This window comes from Oncorhynchus kisutch, unplaced genomic scaffold (assembly GCF_002021735.2).
Source record: "Oncorhynchus kisutch isolate 150728-3 unplaced genomic scaffold, Okis_V2 scaffold1149, whole genome shotgun sequence".
In the NCBI taxonomy this organism is placed as follows: domain Eukaryota; kingdom Metazoa; phylum Chordata; class Actinopteri; order Salmoniformes; family Salmonidae; genus Oncorhynchus; species Oncorhynchus kisutch.
The window spans coordinates 54121-78444 of NW_022263094.1; the positions used below are offsets into that span (position 1 = coordinate 54121).

Here is a 24324-nt window from a genome sequence, read left to right on the forward strand (position 1 = left end):
CTGTGACAAGCACTTTCCTGATCTAGTAGGCTAAACTAGGCCATTAAGTCACATCCGTATCACAGAACCTGTTTAACCAATTAGGAGTCCCTATACTGATTGACAATCTTTCTCCTGAAGCCAAGTTGTTGCTGCCTTGACAAACACGATGTAGCGTTGGGGAATGCAGGCTAAGAAGTCTGTCTTCTCTGGAACAATATGGGATATGGAAACCCAGAGAATGAATGAGTCTAGGTATGTAACTGTCAGCTGTTGAGTAACAATAGTCTCTCTATTGCTGAGGCAGCTACTGTGTTGGTTGAGCTACAGAGACCAGAAAGAACTCGAGGGATGTTATGAATATGGATATGAATTTCAATGAATGTTTACAACAGTGGGAAAAGAAATAGGACTCAAATTTGTGGATTTCAAATTTCCTCCGGCCTGATCTCATTGTTATACTTTGAAGGATATTGTGTGAGCAAACCACATGACAGAGTGGACTAGACTGGACGGCCTCACGTCAGCCTATTCTGAAACCCTTCATCTTTATTCCCCACACCATCTCTGTATTGTGTAACCACAGAGAAAGAATACATTCATTGAAACAGGATACGCAGAACGTCTTCTGACCTTCTCCCAAAGTGGCAGCAGACCCGGGGTTTTGTTGAGGAATAGAACACTAGAAGCCATGTGCATCTGTCACACAATTAGAGTTCTCAATAACACTTTTTGTTCAGCCTGTTTCCATAGGAACCGTATAAATGTCAAATAATATCTATTATATTTTGACAGACACTTGTAGTCTCTAAACGGTGTATTTAAAATATATTTCTGGGAAGTTGTCTAGGACTGTAATTTTCTGAACTTATTTCTGAACAAATTGTTGAATGTCCCAATTGCACTGGAAGACAGGACAAATGGGTTAATTTCTTTCTGAGACAATCTCTACTTCATAAGGCTGACATCCAATTTGAGCATGAAATTCTATTATCAAAATGTCATCAGAGATGATTGGCCCTGTAACAGTCAAAAGAAGAGAATTCCACATTAACTTATAAAAACCATTCTCACATTTTATTAAAGCTTTCACATTCAACTCTTCACATGAGTGAAGTAAATAAAATCTATTAGTACACTGCATTTTTACAACATTTACATCACCTTTGTCTGTCTTTTTATTATTTTTTACAAATAATACATTAGTTATTCACTTAAATATCACCCTAGTTAGCTACAGATCATCACTTGACAATCTGCTTCCAAAGTACTGGACAAAGATCTCAGGATGCCCCTTGTAGAACTGTCCCAGCAAGCGTCTCTTCTCTTTGTTGGACAGTTTGGGGTTCTCGTGGATTGTCTTGAGTAGAGCCCATAGTTCCTCTTTGGTGGTCTTCTGTTTGCTCTCCACGTACGCTCTTCCATTAACTCGCCTGCAATATGTAGAGGCTGAGTGAAGAGAAAGATAGAGGGCATTATGTCTTCATTCACCACACAAAACACAGAAGGTAGGTAAAGGTCAGATATTAGTACAGATTGACAGACATACAATCAAACAAAACAGACACCAAAAGCTCCCATACATGTTAAGACGTGTGGGTCTTTCCCCTTCACAATGTTGGTCAGTCTGTCGCTCACAAGTTGGTGCAACGACACTGGAATCTGAAAGGAGAGGATCATATAAGTTAAACCAACCGATCAGTGCTGCTTCCTCTGTTTAAACTCACACACACACAACTCTGTTTACAAACTGTACTCACTGTTTGAGCTCGACTCCAATATTAAAGCTATCAGAGATATGGTAGCCTGGCTAGGCATTACACACTTTACACCAAAAAAGGGCTCTTCGGCTGTCCCCATAGGAGAACCATTTTTGGTTCCAGGTAGAACCCTCTGTGGAAAGGGTTCTACATTGAACACAAAATGTTTCTACCTGGAACCAAAAGGGTTCTACCTAGAACCAAGAAGGGTTCTTCAAAGGGTTCTCCTATGGGGACAGCCGACGAACCCTTTTAGGTTCTAGATAGCACCTTTTTTTCTAAGAGTGTTCAGATCAGTGTCTTTCATGGAGTCCTACTCAAAGTTCATCCCACTGTTTGAGCGGTAAACAGACTATTAACAGACTGAGTAATAAACAGTCTATTAACAGACAGTTTGAGTAGTAAACAGTCTATAAACAGACTGAGTAATAAACAGTCTATTAACAGACAGTTTGAGTAGTAAACAGTCTATTAACAGACAGTTTGAGAGGTAAACAGTCTATTAACAGACAGTTTGAGAGGTAAACAGTCTATTAACAGACAGTTTGAGCGGTAAACAGTCTATTAACAGACAGTTTGAGTAGTAAACAGTCTATTAACACACAGTTTGAGTAGTAAACAGTCTATTAACAGACAGTTTCAGCGGTAAACAGTCTATAAACAGACAGTTTGAGTAGTAAACAGACAGTTTGAGAGGTAAACAGTCTATTAACAGACAGTTTGAGAGGTAAACAGTCTATTAACAGACAGTTTGAGAGGTAAACAGTCTATTAACAGACAGTTTGAGAGGTAAACAGTCTTAACAGACAGTTTGAGTAGTAAACAGTCTATAAACAGACAGTTTGAGAGGTAAACAGTCTATTAACAGACAGTTTGAGAGGTAAACAGTCTATTAACAGACAGTTTGAGTAGTAAACAGTCTATTAACAGACAGTTTGAGAGGTAAACAGTCTATAAACAGACAGTTTGAGTAGTAAACAGTCTATTAACAGACAGTTTGAGAGGTAAACAGTCTATTAACAGACAGTTTGAGCGGTAAACAGTCTATTAACAGACAGTTTGAGAGGTAAACAGTCTATTAACAGACAGTTTGAGAGGTAAACAGTCTATAAACAGACAGTTTGAGTAGTAAACAGTCTATTAACAGACAGTTTGAGAGGTAAACAGTCTATTAACAGAAGGTTTGAGAGGTAAACAGTCTATTAACAGACAGTTTGAGCGGTAAACAGTCTATTAACAGACAGTTTGAGAGGTAAACAGTCTTAACAGACAGTTTGAGCGGTAAACAGTCTATTAACAGACAGTTTGAGTGGTAAACAGTCTATAAACAGACAGTTTGAGTAGTAAACAGTCTATTAACAGACAGTTTGAGAGGTAAACAGTCTATAAACAGACAGTTTGAGTAGTAAACAGTCTATTAACAGACAGTTTGAGCGGTAAACAGTCTATTAACAGACAGTTTGAGCGGTAAACAGTCTATTAACAGACAGTTTGAGCGGTAAATAGTCTATAAACAGACAGTTTGAGTAGTAAACAGTCTATAAACAGACAGTTTGAGTAGTAAACAGTCTATAAACAGACAGTTTGAGCGGTAAACAGTCTATTAACAGACTGTGTCAACAGTCTCAGCACACTGACCCAGATGTCTTTAGTCTATATAGTTCAGACACAAGTGCAAAACATCATATTAATCCCCCACCTACCCACACACATGCACACACACACGCCTACCTGTTCACCTATTCACACACAGTCTGATAAAAGATGAGTGCACACACACCTTGAAGACGTCACAGTGGTTTTCCACCATAAACAGCACCAGCAGGTCAACCTTCCCCTTGGCCAGTCTCATGCTGTAGACGATGGCACTAGAGAAAGATCTCTTCACCGCCATCCTGTTCTCTACCTGGAAAACAAGACAACGTTCACATCTACGTACATACAGAATATAGAGAGTGGCTGCTAGATATGATCCTTGACCTCTTGGAGTAGTTTGGAAGACACAAACAGTCAGGGAGAGCTATAGCAGTATACACACACACACACACACACACACACACACACACACACACACACACACACACACACACACACACACACACACCTCCCCTCACCTCTTTGTGCAGTTTGACCTCCTGCGGTTTGGCAGCGACGGCCATGAATCGCAGCAGTCTGCGTAGCTCCTCTTTACTGCGAGAGTCCTGTAGTTTCAGACACAGCTGTAGGGCCTCCAGAGCCTGCTCCCTCTTCCCATTCACTATGGACACACAGAGAGGACAGGATAGCTGTTACCGTCCCTGACAGGCTGAACCCCCCCTCTCTGTCCCCAGTCATGACGTTTGTGCTTTCACGTACTGGTTTAATCAGCTGAATGAATCCCTTGAATAATACTTGTTATTAAAAAGTCTAAACCCATTTCGACAGGGGAAATGCCCTAGAGCACATAGACCATGTATATGGCTGTCTTACCCAGTAGTTCAGAGATGCTGGAGTGGATGTCGAAGACGTGGTTGCTGAGTAGTGGAGGGTGCTGTGTCTCTCCGTAGTGCTGGACCAGGATCCCATACACCAGTCTCTTACACTGGCCCTGGTCCTCACCGCAGCGGGGCAGACCCCTGCTCACCTCAACCACCAAGTCATCTGGCAGGAACTCCAGACAGTCCACCGCCGCCGACAACCACTCATCAGCCCTGAGAGAGGGAGGGAGGAGATTATAAGTGATGAAGTAAATGAAACTAATCTAAAGAGGAGAGAGAAGAAGAGAGAGAGAGATCAGAGAGAGATAGAGAGAGAGAAGAAGAGAGAGATCAGAGAAAGATAGAGAGAGAGAAGAGAGAGATAGAGAGATCAGAGAGAGATAGAGAGAGAGAAGAAGAGAGAGATCAGAGAGAGATAGAGAGAGAAGAAGAGAGAGATCAGAGAGAGAAAGATCAGAGAGAAAGACAGAAAGAGAGCTAGATCAGAGCGATAGAGAAAGAGAAGAAGAGAGAGATCAGAGAGAGAAAGATCAGAGAGAAAGACAGAAAGAGAGCTAGATCAGAGCGATAGAGAAAGAGAAGAGGAGAGAGATCAGAGAGAGAAAGATCAGAGAGAAAGACAGAAAGAGAGCTAGATCAGAGCGATAGAGAAAGAGAAGAGGAGAGAGATCAGAGAGAGAGAAGAAGAGAGAGATAGAGAGATCAGAGAGAGATAGAGAGAGAGAAGAAGAGAGAGATCAGAGAGAGATAGAGAGAGAAGAAGAGAGAGATCAGAGAGAGAAAGATCAGAGAGAAAGACAGAAAGAGAGCTAGATCAGAGCGATAGAGAGAGAAGAGGAGAGAGATCAGAGAGAGAAAGATCAGAGAGAGAAGAAGAGAGAGATCAGAGAGAGATAGATCAGAGAGAAAGACAGAAAGAGAGCTAGATCAGAGCGATAGAGAAAGAGAAGAGGAGAGAGATCAGAGAGAGAGAAGAAGAGAGAGATAGAGAGATCAGAGAGAGATAGAGAGAGAGATCAGAGAGAGATAGAGAGAGAAGAAGAGAGAGATCAGAGAGAGAAAGATCAGAGAGAAAGACAGAAAGAGAGCTAGATCAGAGCGATAGAGAAAGAGAAGAGGAGAGAGATCAGAGAGAAAGACAGAAAGAGAGCTAGATCAGAGCGATAGAGAAAGAGAAGAGGAGAGAGATCAGAGAGAGAAAGATCAGAGAGAAAGACAGAAAGAGAGCTAGATCAGAGCGATAGAGAAAGAGAAGAGGAGAGAGATCAGAGAGAAAGACAGAAAGAGAGCTAGATCAGAGCGATAGAGAAAGAGAAGAGGAGAGAGATCAGAGAGAGAAAGATCAGAGAGAAAGACAGAAAGAGAGCTAGATCAGAGCGATAGAGAAAGAGAAGAAGAGAGAGATCAGAGAGAGATAGTGAGAGAAAGACAGAAAGAGAGCTAGATCAGAGCGATAGAGAAAGAGAAGAGGAGAGATCAGAGAGAAAGACAGAAAGAGAGCTAGATCAGAGCGATAGAGAAAGAGAAGAGGAGAGAGATCAGAGAGAAAGACAGAAAGAGAGCTAGATCAGAGCGATAGAGAAAGAGAAGAGGAGAGAGATCAGAGAGAAAGACAGAAAGAGAGCTAGATCAGAGCGATAGAGAAAGAGAAGAGGAGAAAGATCAGAGAGAAAGACAGAAAGAGAGCTAGATCAGAGCGATAGAGAAAGAGAAGAGGAGAAAGATCAGAGAGAAAGACAGAAAGAGAGCTAGATCAGAGCGATAGAGAAAGAGAAGAGGAGAGAGATCAGAGAGAAAGACAGAAAGAGAGCTAGATCAGAGCGATAGAGAAAGAGAAGAGGAGAGAGATCAGAGCGATAGAGAAAGAGAGCTAGATCAGAGCGATAGAGAAAGAGAAGAGGAGAGAGATCAGAGAGAAAGACAGAAAGAGAGCTAGATCAGAGCGATAGAGAAAGAGAAGAGGAGAGAGATCAGAGAGAAAGACAGAAAGAGTGCTAGATCAGAGCGATAGAGAAAGAGAAGAGGAGAGGGTATTTGGCTTATGTTTATTATCTATTTCACTTGCTTTGGCAATGTAAACATAAGTTTCCCATGTCAATAAAGAGAGAGAGGGGAAAGGAGATAGAAAGATCAGAGAGAGACAGACAGGTTCAATCAAGCTGCTCTTGACTGTCAGACAACCACAGCCCAGTGACTGCATTCAGTTGGCCATCTGTCCCTGAGTGCCCGAGAGCCCTGGGGGCAGCATCAACACAGAGAGAGGCCCTCACTGACACGCACACAAACACCAGCTCCATTACATAACACTGTCCTGCTGTGACAGAGGCTACGCTAGGCATCTGGCTGTAACATGTTGAAAGGCTGGACATACAATACACACGCCAACCAAAGCTTAACAAGTCTACCGGCCATACATTTCTGCCAGTCAGATAAATATGTAGACTATGATTCACAGGGAGGAGGAGAGAATGGAGATGTCACTTTATTAGAGACAGGCCTTCTGTGATCAAAATCATCTGCTTTATGTATAACATGAAAGTTATTGAATGTGCTCAGCCAGATTTAACTGTAGCTAGTCAGTCAATTAGCCTTATGCCTGTGAATGTCCTTTCACTGTCCTTACCCATGTCTGGAACAAACCATTACATGGAAGAGGGTGGGGGGATGAGGAAGGAAAGAGAGATGGAGAGAAGTACTAGAAATAGGACTAGTAGTAGTAGTAGTAATATTAGTAGTAGTAGTAGTAGTAGTAGTAATAGTAGTAGGACTAATATTAGTAGTAGTAGTAGTAGTAGTAGGACTAGTAGTAGTAGTAGTAGTAGGACTAATATTAGTAGTAGTAGTAGTAGGACTAGTAGTAGTAGTAGGACTAGTAGTAGTAGTAGGATGAGTAGTAGTAGGACTAGTAGTAGTAGTAGTAGTAGTAGGATGAGTAGTAGTAGTAGGACTAGTAGTATTAGTAGGACTAGTAGTAGTAGTAGTAGGACTAGTAGGACTAGTAGTAGTAGTAGGACTAGTAGTAGGATTAGTAGTAGTAGTAGGACTAGTAGTAGGATTAGTAGTAGTAGTAGGACTAGTAGTAGTAGTAGGACTAGTAGTAGGACTAGTAGTAGTAGGAGACGTACTGTGCTTCGCTGAAGGCCTTCAGGACCTCTCTGTCCAGGTAGCTGGATGTGTAGAGCAGGTCTGGGTCACTGTCCATGCTGTGTAGAGGGGGCCTGGGCCGCTCCTCTCCCTCCAACAGACTCTCCAGAAGGGGGAGCTCTATCAGCTGTAGCAGCCTGAACACCGTCTGCTGGCGCCACACCTCACCCACCACTGAGGAAAACAGGAAGACAAGTCACTATAACGGACACTTTACCACACATACACACTACCAAAGTAACAAACACACACTGATAATCATTCAGGGACACATTTCTATGGACACTTACACTCCTGTGAGAGGCCGAGGTTGATCATCTGTGGGGTGATGGTTGAGGTGATGTTGAGGTTCCCCAACACGTCCTCTAGTGATTTGTCTGTTTTGACCGGAGAGTGGTTGTTGGAGTACTGGTCCTCTTTACTGAGGACAACCATATTGAGAGAAATCAGTGGACATGATGGGGGCCAATCACAGACCTGTTATTACTGGAACTCAAAGCAACAATTAGAACATGTTCAATCACAGGTGACCAGAATATGTCTACTTAGTGAAAGATGATTTGATGAAATAGGTGGGAAAACACATTTAGCAAAACAAATACTCTCGACCAATGTCCTTCCACGCTCCTCTTTGGCTTCTGATACAATCAGTACATTTTACATTTTAAACGCTGTACTTGGTGCAAATCTTACTTTGCCTCAAGAGTGAGCTTGGTGTGTTTTTATATAAAACTCATTGGGAGCACAGTTCACCTAAACGTGTGGCTCTGACTTTTTATCTATCTATCTCACTCTACTCTACTCTATCTCACTCAACTCTACTCTACTCTACTCTACTCTACTCTACTCTACTCTACTCTACTCTACTCTACTCTACTCTACTCTACTCTACTCTACTCTACTCTACTCTACTCTACTCTACTCTACTCTACTCTACTCTACTCTACTCTACTCTACTCTACTCTACTCTACTCTACTCTACTCTACTCTACTCTACTCTAATTCAAGGGCTTTATTGACATGGGAAACATATGTTAACATTGCCAAAGCAAGTGAAGTAGATAATATACAAAAGTGAAATAAACAATAGAAATGAAGAGTAAACATTACAGTTCCAAATGAATAAAGACATTATAAATGTCATATTATATATATATATACAGTGTTGTAATGATGCACAAATGGTTAAGGTACAAAAGGGAAAATAAATAAGCATAAATATGGGTTGTATTTACAATGGTGTTTGTTCTTCACTGGTTGACCTTTTCTTATGGCAACAGGTCACAAATATTGCTGCTGTGATGACACACTGTGGTATTTCACCCAGTAGATATGGGAGTTTATCAAAATCAGGTTCGTTTTCAATTTCTTTGTGGATCTATGTAATCTGAAGGAAATATGTGTCTCTAATATGGTCATACGTTCGGCAGGAGAAGTGCTGCTCAGTTTCCACCTAATGTTGTGGGCAGTGTGCACATAGCCTGTCTTCCCTTGAGAGCCATGTCTGCCTTCGGCTGCCTTTCGCAATAGCAAGGCTTTGCTCACCGAGTCTGTACATAGTCAAAGCTTTCCTTAAGTTTGGGTCAGTCACAGTGGCCAATTATTCTGCCGCTGTGTACTCTCTGTTTAGGGCCAAATAGCATTCTAGTTCTCTGTTTTTTGTTAATTATTTTCAATGTGTCAAGTAATTCTCTTTTTGTTTTCTCATGATTTGGTTGGGTCTAATTGTGCTGCTGCTGTCCTGGGGCTCTGTAGGGTGTGTTTGTGTTTGTGAACAGAGCCCCAGGACCAGCTTTCTTAGGGGACTCTTCTCCAGGTTCATCTCTCTGTAGGTGATGGCTTTGTTTTGGAAGGTTTGGGAATCACTTCCTTTTAGGTGGTTGTAGAATTGAACAGCTCTTTTCTGGATATTGACCATTAGCGGGTATCGGCCTAATTCTGCTCTGCATGCATTATTTGGTGTTTTACGTTGTACACTGACGATATTTTTGCAGAATTCTGCATGCAGTCTCAATTTCGTGTTTGTCCCATTCTATAAATTATTGGTTGGTGAGCGACCTCACAACCATAAAGGGCAATGGGTTCTATAACTGATTCAAGTATTTTTAGCCAGATCCTAAATTGGTATGTCCAACTTTATGTTCCTTTTGATGGCATAGAATGCCCTTCTTGCCTTGTCTCTCAGACCGTTCACAGCTTTGTGGAAGTTACCTGTGGCGCTGATGTTTAGACCAAGGTATGTATAGTTTATTGTGTGCTCCAGGGCAACGGTGTCTAGATGGAATTTGTATTTGTGGTCCTGGCGACTGGACCTTTTTTAAATTTAAATGTTACCATTATTTTGGTCTTACTGAGATTTACTGTCAGGGCCCAGGTCTGACAGAATCTGTGCAGAATATCTAGGTGCTGCTGTAGGCCCTCCTTGGTTGGTGACAGAAGCACCAGATCATCAGCAAACAGTAGACATTTGACTTCATATTCTAGTAGGGTGAGGCCGGGTGCTGCAGACTTTTCTAGTGCCCTCATCAATTCGTTGATATATATGCTGAAGAGGGTGGGGCTTAAGCTGCATCCCTGTCTCACCCCACGGCCCTGTGGGAATAAATGTGTGTTTTTTGCCAATTTTAACCGCACACTTGTTGTTTGTGTTCATGGATTTTATAATGTCGTATGTTTTTCCCCCAATTTTCCATCAGTTTGTATAGCAGACCCTCTGAGTCGACCCTCAGACCCTCTGAGTCGACCCTCAGACCCTCTGAGTCGACCCTCAGACCCTCAGGCCAAATTGAGTCAAAGGCTGTTTTGAAATCAACAAAGCATGAGAAGACTTTGCCTTTGTTTTGGTTTGTTTGTTTATCAATTAAGATGGGGGGGGGGTGAATACGTGGTCTTTCGTACGATAATTTGGTAAAAAGCCAATTTGACATTTGCTCAGTACATTGTTTTCTCTGAGTAAATGTACAAGTCTGTTGTTTATAATGCAGAGGATTTTCCCAAGGTTGCTGTTGGAGCATATCCCACGGGAGTTATTGGGGTCAAATTTGTCTCCACTTTTGTGGATTGTGGTGATCAGTCCTTGGTTCCAAATTTTGGGGAAGATGCCAGAGCTGAAGATGATGTTAAAGAGTTTAAATATAGCCAATTGGGATTTGTTGTCTGTATATTTTATAATTTAATTGAGAATACCATCAACCCCACAGGCCTGTTTGGGTTGGATGGTTTAGATTTTGTCCTGTAGTACATTCAAGGTAATTAGAGAATCCAGGTGGTTCTGGTAGTCTTTAATAGTTGATTCTAAGATTTGTATTTGATTATGTATATGTTTTTGCTCTTTGTTAGAGAGCCAACAAGATTGGAGAAGTGGTTAACCATACATCTCCATTTTGGATAGATGGTTTTCTATTTGAGATTTTTAGATTTGAAAAGCTGAGGTCAAATATATTGTGAAGATTTTCTACTGCTAAGTTTACACCTTCACTATTGCAGTGGAACGTTTTGTCCAGGGAGTTGTCCAAAAGGGATTACATTTGTTGTTATCTAATTGTTTTTTGGTAGGTTTCCAAACTACATTCCTTCCATCTATAGCATTCCTTAATATTACTCAGTTCCTTTGGCTTTGATGCCTCATGATTGACTATTGCTCTGTTCAAGTAGACTGTGATTTTGCTGTGGTCTGATAGGGGTGTGAACGCTCTGAGAGACTCTAGGTTGAGGTCAGTGATAAAGTAGTCTACAATACTACTGCCAAGAGATAAGCTATAGGTGTACCTACCATAGGAGTCCCCTCTCTCTAGTCTCTCTCTCGCTCTCTCTCTCTCTCGCTCTCTCTCTCTCTACACACGCACGCACACACACACACACACACACACACACACACACACACACACACACACACACACACGGTCTGCTCGCTCTCTCTCCACTCTTTCATCTCAGTGAAACAGATTGGAGGCAGCATGTTTTCATGGGTACAGTCCTGAGCTGTCACTCAGGACCACTTCATATGGTTAAGGGGAGACCAGAGAGCCACCATGGCCGATGGCCATATCATATGATCATCACACCACTTCAGTTCCCCTTTTGGTCTCAGTGCAGATTTCCGTCCTCTACACTCTAGTTTCCTTTAGTAATTCTTTAGAAAAAAATCTAAGTTTCATGTAGAATAGCTACTTAATGTTCTACACTCTTAAAGACAGAAGAGAGACACATAGCATCCACAACACAGATTGAAAGCATTGACATCAACTCTTTATGTCTGGACCTCCCAGAATAATGACCAACGGTGCCAAATCTGCAGGCTCTGTGACAAGTTCTCTAAACCCATAATCACTTACAGAGCTCTGAGTCAAACCATACAGTCCCTGTCTCACTGCCTAACAAGGAGCTCTCTAACCGAGTGTCTAACTGTGTGTTTGGGTAGAGAGAAAAAATACCCGTTCTTTAATACAGAGCCAAAAATCGTAAGAATCATGCAAATTAGGTGTACTGGGACATTATCACAATCATCAGCAAGGAGAGCCTTGATTGGACAACTGAGAAGCACCAATCAGTGAGAGCAAGCACAAGGTCACAGAGGTCATTGGTGAGTTTTGGGATGAAAGCCCTCATAAAAGGAATCCATTGTTAATCCGCTATTTGGGAAGGATTACGAAACATATCAATTCATGAACAAAGCTTTAAACTCAGCCGACCGTACCGTTTGAGAGGTGGGCTGTAGCTGTTCCGGTGTTTGCTCGGCGAGTCGTATCCACTCTCGATGGTGATGGTGCTCGTCGAGTGCGAGCTGGTCATGGTAGTGGGACTAGACGGAAGCGGAAGCAACCGGTACAGACTACAGCTACTGTCCTCGAAGGTGGCACGCCTCTTCTCCTTATTCCCAAATACGTTGGTGCCCACCGCCTCGAACACCCGCGAATCCATCAGGGCCTGGCAGAGGCGTACGGCCTTGGAGCGAGGCACCTCGGCATCGCCGCAGAACCGTGACTGGATGACATGGGCCAGCACCACGTCCACAGCCTCTGACCCCAGGAAACAGTCATGGTAGGTCTTGAGCTTATGACGGTGGCGCTTGACCTGGATGCGCTGCTGGAGGTTGGCGATGATGCTGCTCCAGATGAAGGTGGCCCGGAACGGCTTACCGGCCATGCCCTGCTCTCCTGGGAGAGGGAATAGGAGGAGGGGGTGTGAGAGAGCATGAAACTCAGTAAATTCAGCACAGATCAGTGTTCTAAAGTCCACTCTTTATATCTGAGTAGTAGAATTTACAGAGCTCTTCCAACAGCTCAACATCTCCTTTACAGAGCTCTTCCAACAGTTCAACATCTCCTTTACAGAGCTCTCCCAACAGTTCATCATCTCCTTTACAGAGCTCTTCCAACAGTTCAACATCTCCTTTACAGAGCTCTCCCAACAGTTCAACATCTCCTTTACAGAGCTCTTCCAACAGTTCAACATTTCCTTTACAGAGCTCTTCCAACAGTTCAACATCTCCATTACAGAGCTCTTCCAACAGTTCAACATCTCCTTTACAGAGCTCTCCCAACAGTTCATCATCTCCTTTACAGAGCTCTTCCAACAGTTCAACATCTCTTTTACAGAGCTCTTCCAACAGTTCAACATCTCCTTTACAGAGCTCTTCCAACAGTTCAACATCTCCTTTACAGAGCTCTTCCAACAGTTCAACATCTCCTTTACATAGCTCTTCCAACAGTTCAACATCTCCTTTACAGAGCTCTTCAACAGTTCAACATCTCCTTTACAGAGCTCTCCCAAACGCTCAACATCTCCTTTACAGAGCTCTTCAACAGTTCAACATCTCCTTTACAGAGCTCTTCAACAGCTCAACATCTCCTTTACAGAGATCTTCAACAGTTCATCATCTCCTTTACAGAGCTCTTCAACAGTTCATCATCTCCTTTACAGAGCTCTTCCAACAGTTCAACATCTCCTTTACAGAGCTCTTCCAACATCTCCTTTACAGAGCTCTCCCAACAGTTCATCATCTCCTTTACAGAGCTCTTCGACAGTTCATCATCTCCTTTACAGAGCTCTTCAACAGTTCATCATCTCCTTTACAGAGCTCTCCCAACAGTTCAACATCTCCTTTACAGAGCTCTTCCAACAGTTCAACATCTCCTTTACAGAGCTCTCCCAACAGTTCAACATCTCCTTTACAGAGCTCTTCCAACAGTTCAACATCTCCTTTACAGAGCTCTTCCAACAGTTCAACATCTCCAAAGAACCTTCTAGGCCAAGAACAATAGCCCACTCACCAGCCTTGACATTACACTACACACACACACACACACACACACACACACACACGCCTTGTAATGGCACCATTGGGACTAATGTCCCTCCCCAACCGATCCCCTATAACATACAGACACTCTTCTAACACACACACACACAAACAGATGTACACACCGCACCCATCCCTCTTCATCCAACTCTGATACAATGATGAGATTGTCAGCCGCATCTCCAGGGCTATCTCAACCACAATGATGAGATTGTCAGCTCCAGGCTGATCCATCCCAGCATGCTCTTTCCTATCCAGCCACATCAACAGGATGGGCCATATCCCACATCACACACACACACACACTGAACGTCATCAGATCGCACCAATGAGGCTAATCATTTCAAACTCATCAAAAACCTTCTGTAATCTTCACATGCAGATATAATTACAGTCAGACACACAGCAACCCACACTTTTACCTCAATACGCTGTGCATCAATGCATGGCTCTACTTCAACCGCTGCACCATAAATGGCTTATTTATCTGAAGTCACGAACCACATTGACCAAGAGAAGAGAGGGGAGGGGGAGAAGGGAGGGGGAGAGGAGAGGGCGAGAGGGGGAGGGGGAGAGGGCGAGAGGGGAGGTGGGGGAGAGGGGAGGGTGAGAGAGGAGGGGAGGGAGAGGGGGGAGGGGGGAGGGGGAGAGGGGAGAGATGTTGAGGGAAAGGGGCTGGTGAAGTCCTCGTTGAGATGTTGAGGGGAAGGGACTGGTGAAGTTCTCGTTGAGATGAACAGGAGGCACAGCTTGCCTACCCCACTGCTGTCATTGGTTTTTCTGGGGGTTGTGGAAGGGAAAGGGTGTGTGTGTGTGGGGGGGGGGGGGGGGGGGGGGTTGTGTTATTTTTTGTAGGTCTGTGAGAAGCTTTTATTCCTCCCCCAGCGGGAACCATTTAAAGACTGGTAAGCAAATGTTAGTGCAGTGTTCAGGAAGGAGCTGAGAATATAACACTGGGGACTGAACCTCTTCAATCACTTCCTCACAGCACCACTACAGACTCATATGACATCACAACCTGATAAAGACCATTATGACCCCAAAACACACCGTGCCAGACGGCACCAGACGGAGTAGGATAAAGTTGCTCCTAAGATGATCTACCATCAGTTTTACATTTTCACCCTTAATGGTTAAGGTTATGATTTGAGGATGGTAATCTGATTCTAGATCTGTGTCAAAGGGCACCTCCCACCTGGAGCGTAGGTAGCAGGCAGTGAGCAGACATTCACTTTCCCTTCATTGACGTAACAAAACAGGTCCATAAGGAAGAAGGTGTGTGCTGGATGTCTCCTATCTCCATGAACCACATGTTAATGTGTCCCATTAATGTCAAACACAGTTTCCCTCTTCGGACGGCACTCCGACAACACAACACTGTACCGCTTGGAAGGTTTTGCATATTACTGATCTAACCAATGAACTATGATGTAACAGGCACCGTACAGTCACTACAGCTGTTTGACAGACAGCTGATAGCCTGAATAACAGCACAACTCTGGACAAAATAACAATAAAAAGATCTTAGCCTGACATGACCATCACGGCATGGTAGATAACCTGACATGACCATCACGGCATGGTAGATAACCTGACATGACCATCACGGCATGGTAGATAACCTGACATGACCATCACGGCATGGTAGATAACCTGACCATCACGGCATGGTAGATAACCTGACATGACCATCACGGCATGGTAGATAACCTGACATGACCATCACGGCATGGTAGATAACCTGACATGACCATCACGGCATGGTAGATAACCTGACCGTCACAGCATGGTAGATAACCTGACATGACCATCACGGCATGGTAGATAACCTGACATGACCATCACGGCATGGTAGATAACCTGACCTGACCATCACGGCATGGTAGATAACCTTACATGACCATCACGGCATGGTAGATAACCTGACATGACTATCACGGCATGGTAGATAACCTGACATGACCATCACGGCATGGTAGATAACCTGACATGACCATCACGGCATGGTAGATAACCTGACATGACCATCACGGCATGGTAGATAACCTGACATGACCATCACGGCATGGTAGATGACATGACCATCACGGCATGGTAGATAACCTGACATGACCATCACGGCATGGTAGATAACCTGACATGACCATCACAGCATGGTAGATAGCCTGACATGACCATCGCGGCATGGTAGATAACCTGACATGACCATCGCGGCATGGTAGATAACCTGACATGACCATCACGGCATGGTAGATAACCTGACATGACCATCACGGCATGGTAGATAACCTGACATGACCATCACGGCATGGTAGATAACCTGACATGACCATCACAGCATGGTAGATAGCCTGACATGACCATCACAGCATGGTAGATAGCCTGACATGACCATCACAACATGGTTGATAGCTGCTTAAATGACTAAAATGATGAAGTGAAAAACAAAGAACCTACAGGCTGACATTGATGACAATGTAATAGCAGCCCAATGTAGGCCTGGAAAAAGACATGAGGGTGAAATACAATTACACAGGATTACAAGACATTCATTGGTTTAACACCCAGAAAACCCCATTACTGGATAAATTACTGTAAACTGCATTAGAGTGGAATCCTTCATTTGGGGGTTAAGAAAGCGGTATTAGAGGGCGACCATCTGGAAAAACCGTCTGGGGATCCTGGTACAGTAATCCGGATCTGCTCAACGTCAGCATCACTCGAGTTGAGGAGTTCACGGGGTCGATGTGCGGATGAAAACAATCCTGGGAATCGGAATGGTCTGTCACCTCGGTTTGCCCGCCCCAACTGAGATTGGAGCCAGTTTGCATAGCTGTCGCCAAACATCCCTCTTCCCCTCCCTCCCCCAGTCCCCAGCTCTCCTTCTCTCCTCTCGCGGGCGCGTTGCATCAAGGGGGAATTCGCTCTATTCGGTCAAGGGCAACAGAGAGCGGTGTGTTTGCACACCATGCAGGTAAATAATCCCAATGGGAACAGTATCACCGCATACTTGCTCCCAAATGGAACGCGTTGATTTGTGGACTGATAGGGGAGACTATCTGCTGTAGCCGGAAGTGTACCTATTGGAAATAATTAGGCTCAGGTAGAAGACCTTGGAGTTTTACATGATTCTTTTCACGATTTTACTTTTTTTTTATAACCTATTAAGAAGAATATTTCGAAGAATGACAAAAAGCAACAGGCATCAGACAGAAAGTAAACTAGGCTTGGTTCTGTGACGTTCATTCCTCTACGCGCTCAGACTAGTCACAATTGATAGAGCCCGAAGGAAACTACTAACGTACATCTAAAACCCATGCAGTTTGAATTTGAGTCTAAATACCTCTCACTGCAGATTATGCCTATAGCCTACAAGAGCTGAGAAACTGCACTGCCATAAATCATTGGAATCAGAAATACTGTTGTTCTTCCGAAGAAAAAAGACTCTGAAAGTAGCCTAATAATGTATATAGCTATGGTAATGAATTCATTATTTGAAAATATGAACTGTTAATTGTTACATTAGGAAACAATATATACAATGTTGAGCAATTACAGGCTATATAGTTTAGGTGACTGGGATGTGACCCATCTAGGTTACACCTAAAAACGGAGCCATAGGCTTATAGAATACATTTCAACTATAAATCATTTGGATCTATTCAGCTCCATGGCCTAAACAGTTATGTATTGACACAAACTATAGCAAAATCAAAGCACTTTCTCTAACATTTTCTGATAGGCTTACTGGAAAACGAAACAAAAGCTGTGACATGATTTCGTAATAAATAAAAAAACATTTCAGAGTTATCATAAAGGATGAAATATTTTATTAGGCCTACCTCGTGGTTTGTGCAGCATGAAAACAGTTCCCGGAGCGCTAAACGGCTACCTCTCGTTTCCACGGTATCATTTGGCTCCTACTACTAACGTCTGGCCTCTTGCTTCTCCGAAGTCCCTTCTCGCACCACAGTGACGTAACTGCAAAGTCGACCCGAAACCGCCTCGCTCGCTATACGTTATTCAGGACGATTACAACGTTAAATAACGCCTCCACCTCCAACCTCATTTACATGATAAGTATTTCGCTTTTTTAGACATTTAGAATATGAAAAGACCGAGAATATGTTTTACATATCCCCCTTAATGTTACATTTTCCCCTTAATCTCTCTGTCTCCCCCTCTTGGTCTCTCTCACACTTTCGCGCACACACACACCATTCATTTTATAGGTTTCGAATTCTTTAACAGAGACCAAAGGTTTATACACTTCAGCTGTTTGTTTACATGTTCTGAATTGACATTTTACATTTAGCTTGTCACATGTAAATTACAGGGACATGTTTGATCAGCAGTTAACCAGGCAATAAACTATTGTTAGGCTACCTCCTAAAGAATTCCCATCAGCATGACTCAGATCTGAAAACTCTCTAAAGGTATTTCCTAGAACAGAGAAATCACAGCTATAGCTAGCTTCAGTCACATTCAACCAGTGAACCACATTCACTCCTCGTGGATATTCTTTGGTTATGACACCATAAAGGCAAACCATTCAAATGGCAAAAGACAGAGGCAAAATCTGTGCAGAGGTTGTCTACAGTCTCCAGGCTCTGTGGTGCTCCCTCTCCCAGCCTCACCTTGTTAAACATACAGTAGAAAACCGCTGATAGCAGGGCAGCTGATAGAAAGAAACCACTATTTTTCTTTGACAGCGCGTAGGGAGGAGAGCAGAGGCATGTGAAACAGTTGGATGTCAACCTGCTCTGTGTGTTTTATAAGGCCACTTACCTCTACTGAGTGGAGAGAGAGAGACAGAAAGAGAGAAATACACACAGAGAGAGAGAGAGAGACACAGACAGACAGAGAAAGAATTGAATTGAAAGAGAGAGCAGGAGGGTGACAGTGGGAGCATAGTTACTGAGGAGGGGAGACAGACAGACAGACAGACAGACAGACAGACAGACAGACAGACAGACAGACAGACAGACAGACAGACAGACAGACAGACAGACAGACAGACAGACAGACAGACAGACAGACAGACAGACAGACAGACAGACAGACAGACAGACAGACAGACAGACAGACAGACAGACAGACAGACAGACAGACAGACAGACAGACAGACAGACAGACAGACAGACAGACAGACAGACAGACAGACAGACAGACAGACAGACAGACAGACAGACAGACAGACAGACAGACAGACAGACAGACAGACAGACAGACAGACAGACAGACAGACAGACAGACAGACAGACAGACAGACAGACAGACAGACAGACAGACAGACAGACAGACAGACAGACAGACAGACAGACAGAAGACAGACAGACAGACAGACAGACAGACAGACAGACAGACAGACAGACAGACAGACAGACAGACAGACAGACAGACAGACAGACAGACAGACAGACAGACAGACAGACAGACAGACAGACAGACAGACAGACAGACAGACAGACAGACAGACAGACAGACAGACAGACAGACAGACAGACAGACAGACAGACAGACAGACAGACAGACAGACAGACAGACAGACAGACAGACAGACAGACAGACAGACAGACAGACAGACAGACAGACAGACAGACAGACAGACAGACAGACAGACAGACAGACAGACAGACAGACAGACAGACAGACAGACAGACAGACAAGACAGACAGACAGACAGACAGACAGACAGACAGACAATTGAATTGAAATAGAGAGCAGGAGGGTGACAGTGGGAGGATAGGAGGGGAGACAGAGAGAAAGGGGTTGAAGAAAAGGAACAAAGGAAAAGACCGGAGTCTTTTTTAAATTTATTCTTATTTAACCAGGAAAGTCCGTTAAGAACACGTTTTTATTTACAATGGGGAACAGTGGGTTAACTGCCTTGTTCAGGGGCAGAACAACAGATGTTTACCTTGTCAGCTGTGGAATTCGATCCAGCAACCTTTGGGTTACTGGCCCAACGCTCTAACCACTAGGCTACATGCCCCCCCAGGTCCTAAGTTACTATGACGTCAGTAACAGATGACAGTCTCTACAGCCCACTTCATGTCCCTCCTTCTCCCTACAACCCTTCTATAAGCTCCTGCAGCCATGTCATGTTCACCTTTATGCTGTTGACATCAACAGTTACTAACATGTGGGGTAGGTGCCAGGGCTGAGGGGTCACCCAAAGTAACACGTTACTGAGACAGAAGCAGCAGTCTCATGCATAAAACAGCACACACACACACAGTGAGAGAGAGACTACTTGCACATCGTTACGACACTGTATATAGACATAATGACATTTGAAATGTCTTTATTCTTTTGGAACTTCTGTGAGTGTAACGTTTACTGTTAATTTCACTTTTGTTTATTATCTACTTCATTTGCTTTGGCAATGTTAACATATATGTCCCATGCCAAGAAAGCCCTTGAATTTAATTGAATTGAGAGTGAGAGGGAGAGGGAGGAGGGGCCGAGGACACAGATCTGAAACTTAACACCTGTGCACAGACACCCTCAGGTGGCAAAGCCTCCATAATGATGTGGCTAAACACAGCCCTTATGTTGTCTACAGTTTAGTAAACATTCATTGTGGTCTGAATCTCATGATTGTTTGGCAAATTGTCAGAGGCCACACAGACTCACTCACGCACATGCAGGAAGGCAGGCACGCACACACCCACCCACGCAGAACACACACACACAAACAACCACACACACTTCATCCAGTCTGAAAGGTATAGATCCAGTCTGAAGGGGATAGATCCATTCTGGAGGGGATAGATCCTATCTGAAGAGGATAGATCCAGTCTGAAAGGTATAAATCCAGTCTGAAGGGGATAGATCCTGTCTGAAGGGGATAGATCCAGCCTGAAGAGGATAGATCCAGTCTAAAGCGTATAGATCCAGTCTAAAGCGTATAGATCCAGTCTGAAAGGTATAGATCCAGTCTGAAGCGTATAGATCCAGTCTGAAAGGTATAGATCCAGTCTGAAGGAAATAGATCCTGTCTTAAGAGGATAGATTCAGTCTAAAGCGTATAGATCCAGTCTAAAGGGCATAGATCTTGTCTGAAGGGGATAGATCCTGTCTGAAGGGGATAGATCCTGTCTGAAGAGGATAGATCCATTCTGAAGGGGATAGATCCTGTCTGAAGAGGATAGATCCAGTCTAAAGAGTCTAAAGGGCATAGATCTTGTCTGAAGGGGATAGATCCTGTCTGAAGGGGATAGATCTAGTCTGAAGGGGTTAGATCCTGTTTGAAGCGTATAGATCCAGTCTGAAGCGTATAGATCCAGTCTGAAGGGCATAGATCTTGTCTGAAGGGGATAGATCCTGTCTGAAGGGGATAGATCCTGTCTGAAGGGGATAGATCCTGTCTGAAGGGGATAGATCCTGTCTGAAGGGGATAGCTAGTCTGAAGGGGATAGATCCTGTCTGAAGGGGTTAGATCCACAGACTGAGATCCTCACTGGAGAAGCCCCCATTTCTATAGAAATATTATCCATTGTCATGGAAATGATAATGCATTAAGGTGATACATTGAACTCAAGGCGTACAGTCTGTCATGAGTACTGAGAGGAAGACTGAACATTACAGGTCATCTCTCAAAGACACAATGCTGGAGAAGAATAAAGAAGGCAACTGTGCCGGTGGAAACCGGTCTGACAGAGGATGGTTACATTCTCCAACATTATGTGTGTGTGTGTGTGTGTAAGAGAGAGAGATAGACAGAAAGTATGTGTGTGGGGTGTGCATTTGCTTGAGTCTCCTCCCTGTCCCTGTCACCTAATTTCCTAGATGATTATAGATAAAGAAAAATATTTTTAAAACGTTCTAGAGAAGAGAGAAAGAGATAAGATACATTCAGAGACACATCTTTAGACATTCTACAGAAGCACACATTCTGGGAGGTCACATTCAGAGGAAACAGTTCCCAGAGCAGTAACTGTTAACCCCTATCCATAAAACACAATGTAACACGCCTATAAGCAGAACAATACAGACTGCTCCATGGTGTGACTAAATACAGACCAGAGAGAATTCACATGAAAGACAAAGCTCAGGACGATGTCAAACGCTATAAATGAAATTCCACAACTCCTCTGAAAACTAACAACAGAAACCCAAAAAAAGAGCTGACTGGAAGTCTTAAACTTCTAAAATAGGACTCAAGGCAGTGTTGGAGCACTCACTAAGCATGTTGAGAATATAGAACTAAAACTCACTAAGCATGTTGAGAATATAGAACTAAAACTCACAAAGCATGTTCAGAACATAGAACTAAAACTCACTAAGCATGTTGAGAACATAGAACTAAAACTCACTAAGCATGTTCAGAACATAGAACTAAAACTCACTAAGCATGTTCAGAACATAGAACTAAAACTCACTAAGCATGTTGAGAATATAGAACTAAAACTCACAAAGCATGTTCAGAACATAGAACTAAAACTCACTAAGCATGTTCAGAACATAGAACTAAAACTCACTAAGCATGTTCAGAACATAGAACTAGAATGATTATATTTCTATGGATGAGATTAACTGATCACAGCTTCATTAAATAGTACCCGCAAAACACCAGTCTCAATGATCAATTAGCCTTTTAAAATGATAAACTTGGATTAGCTAACACAACGTGCCATTGGAACACAGGAGTGATGGTTGCTGATGATGGACTTCTGTACGCCAATGTAGATATTCCATTAAAAAATCAGCCGTTTCCAGCTACAATAGTCATTTACAACATTAACAATGTCTACACAGTATTTCTGATAAATATGATATTATTTTAATGGACAAAAAAATTGGCTTTTCTTTCAAAAACAAGGACATTTCTAAGTGACCCCAAACTTTTGAACAGTCGTGTACCTATATAGGTATATGATATATTGTATGCTACTGCGAAACCTTTATACACACACAGGATTACCTATAACATAATCTAATAGACTAACTCACCACAAATGTGCTACTCCAAACAGCGCTATCAAGAAGGTCCAAATGTAGTTACAGGAGAATATTACACTTGAATTCAGACCTCTCTTTTCCGTACCGACTGTCAATTTCAAGCCTGAAGCGTGAAAACCATGCAGGTTGGCATTTATTGGGATGACTCGTGTAATGGAGGCAGCTCTGCAGAGTGGTCACTCGCTGGCACAGTCACAAAGTCATCACATCTGATTTTAAACCTTACCCTAACCACACTGCTAACCCTAATGATGGCTAACCATAACCTTAAATTATCACCAAAAAGCTCATTTTAGTTATCATGAATTTTTACAATATCGGCAATTTTGACTTCGTCGCTGGCCAATCTGGCATGAAACCACTCAGTGCTGCCTCCAGGGCAAGACTCATGACAATAAATGTCAACCTGCGAAAAACATCCACATCCAAACTGGTTCTACTGCTCTCCTTAGCCCTGTTTATACCTGGTGCTAACATTCGTTCTATGTCCTGATCTTGTCCAAATTCTCATTGTCCCCACATTAGGCGATTAAAAGACACATTCATCCGATTGTGATCAGATCTTCCTGACCTCTGGTTCTGGATGGTCAAACCATTTAAATTATCATTATACCAACCACTAAAATCATTGACAGGAAGCACCATTGACCTAAGTCTTATGGCACCAGTAATTGCCTTAAATTCAATAAATTCATAATATTTTGAAAGAATTTCTGTCAAATATCAGGTCACAATGTGGACACAGTGGACGGATGAGACACATTTTAACACCATGTGTAGACGCAACAAAACTTGATCAGAAAGACATTGGATCATATTCATCTGATCACGAAACTCACATGTTAGCGCAATGTGTAAACGAGGCTCTGTTCAGATGGAATTGTGTTTCTTAAATCAGCCATCAGTACTGACTGTACAAAACATTAGGAATACCTTCCCCCCTTTTGCCCTCAGAACAGCCTCAATTCGTTGGGGGCATGGACTCTACAAGGTGTCGCTCCATAGGGATGCTGCTCCATATTGACTCCAATGCTTTCCACAATTGTGTCAAGTTGGCTGGATGTCCTTTGGGTGGTGGACCATTCTTGATACACACAGCACACTGTTGAGCATGAAAGACCCAGCAGCGTTGCAGTTCTTGACACACTGAAACCGGTGCGCCTGGCACCTACTAACATACATCGTTCAAAGGCACTTAAATCTTTTGGCTTGCCCATTCACCCTTTGAATGGCAAACGCACACAATCCATCTCTCAGTTGTCTCAAAGCTTGAAAATCCTTCTTTAACCTGTCTTCTCCCCTTCATCTACAATGATTGAAGTGGATTTCACAAGTGACATCAATAAGGGTTCATAGCTTTCACCTGGTCAGTCTATGTCATGGAAAGAGCAGGTGTTCCTAATGTTTTGTACACTCAGCGCATCATAGCTGCAAAACAGAAGACCATTCTCACACACACACACACACCTCTCCTCTCTTTCACACACCTCACGTGTACACACACATGCACACATACACCTGTGCTGAAATGTCACCAAACAGCTATTTGGTTAATACACTTACAGAACTAGTCCACAAGGTGAAAGCAATGTTGGCTCTCCTCTTTCAGTTCCTGTTCTGGGAAAATTAACCAACTTTATTTCCTTGACTTTCTCCTTCAAACTTATCACGCACGCAATGTCAGAGGAGAATGATT

General features: G+C 43.1%; 1 protein-coding gene across 5 annotated transcripts; it reads right to left on the reverse strand.

Moving 5' to 3' along the window:
* Positions 1-1034: 1034 nt before the first annotated feature.
* On the reverse strand, positions 1035-24324 carry LOC116365001 (DEP domain-containing protein 7). 5 transcript variants are annotated; one of them, XM_031817787.1, is made up of 9 exons: positions 24192-24324; positions 12057-12516; positions 7651-7781; positions 7342-7534; positions 4209-4429; positions 3854-3996; positions 3520-3645; positions 1563-1641; positions 1035-1428 (listed from the first exon to the last, which is right to left on the reverse strand). In XM_031817787.1, exons 2-9 carry the CDS (start codon positions 12503-12505, stop codon positions 1214-1216), a joined length of 1557 nt encoding a protein of 518 aa, XP_031673647.1. In that variant the 5' UTR covers positions 12506-12516; positions 24192-24324; the 3' UTR covers positions 1035-1213. The 5 variants fall into 5 exon arrangements, with proteins under 5 accessions (XP_031673647.1, XP_031673646.1, XP_031673645.1 ...); XM_031817786.1 differs by lacking the exon at positions 24192-24324 and adding an exon at positions 22620-22749; XM_031817785.1 differs by lacking the exon at positions 24192-24324 and adding an exon at positions 17504-17786.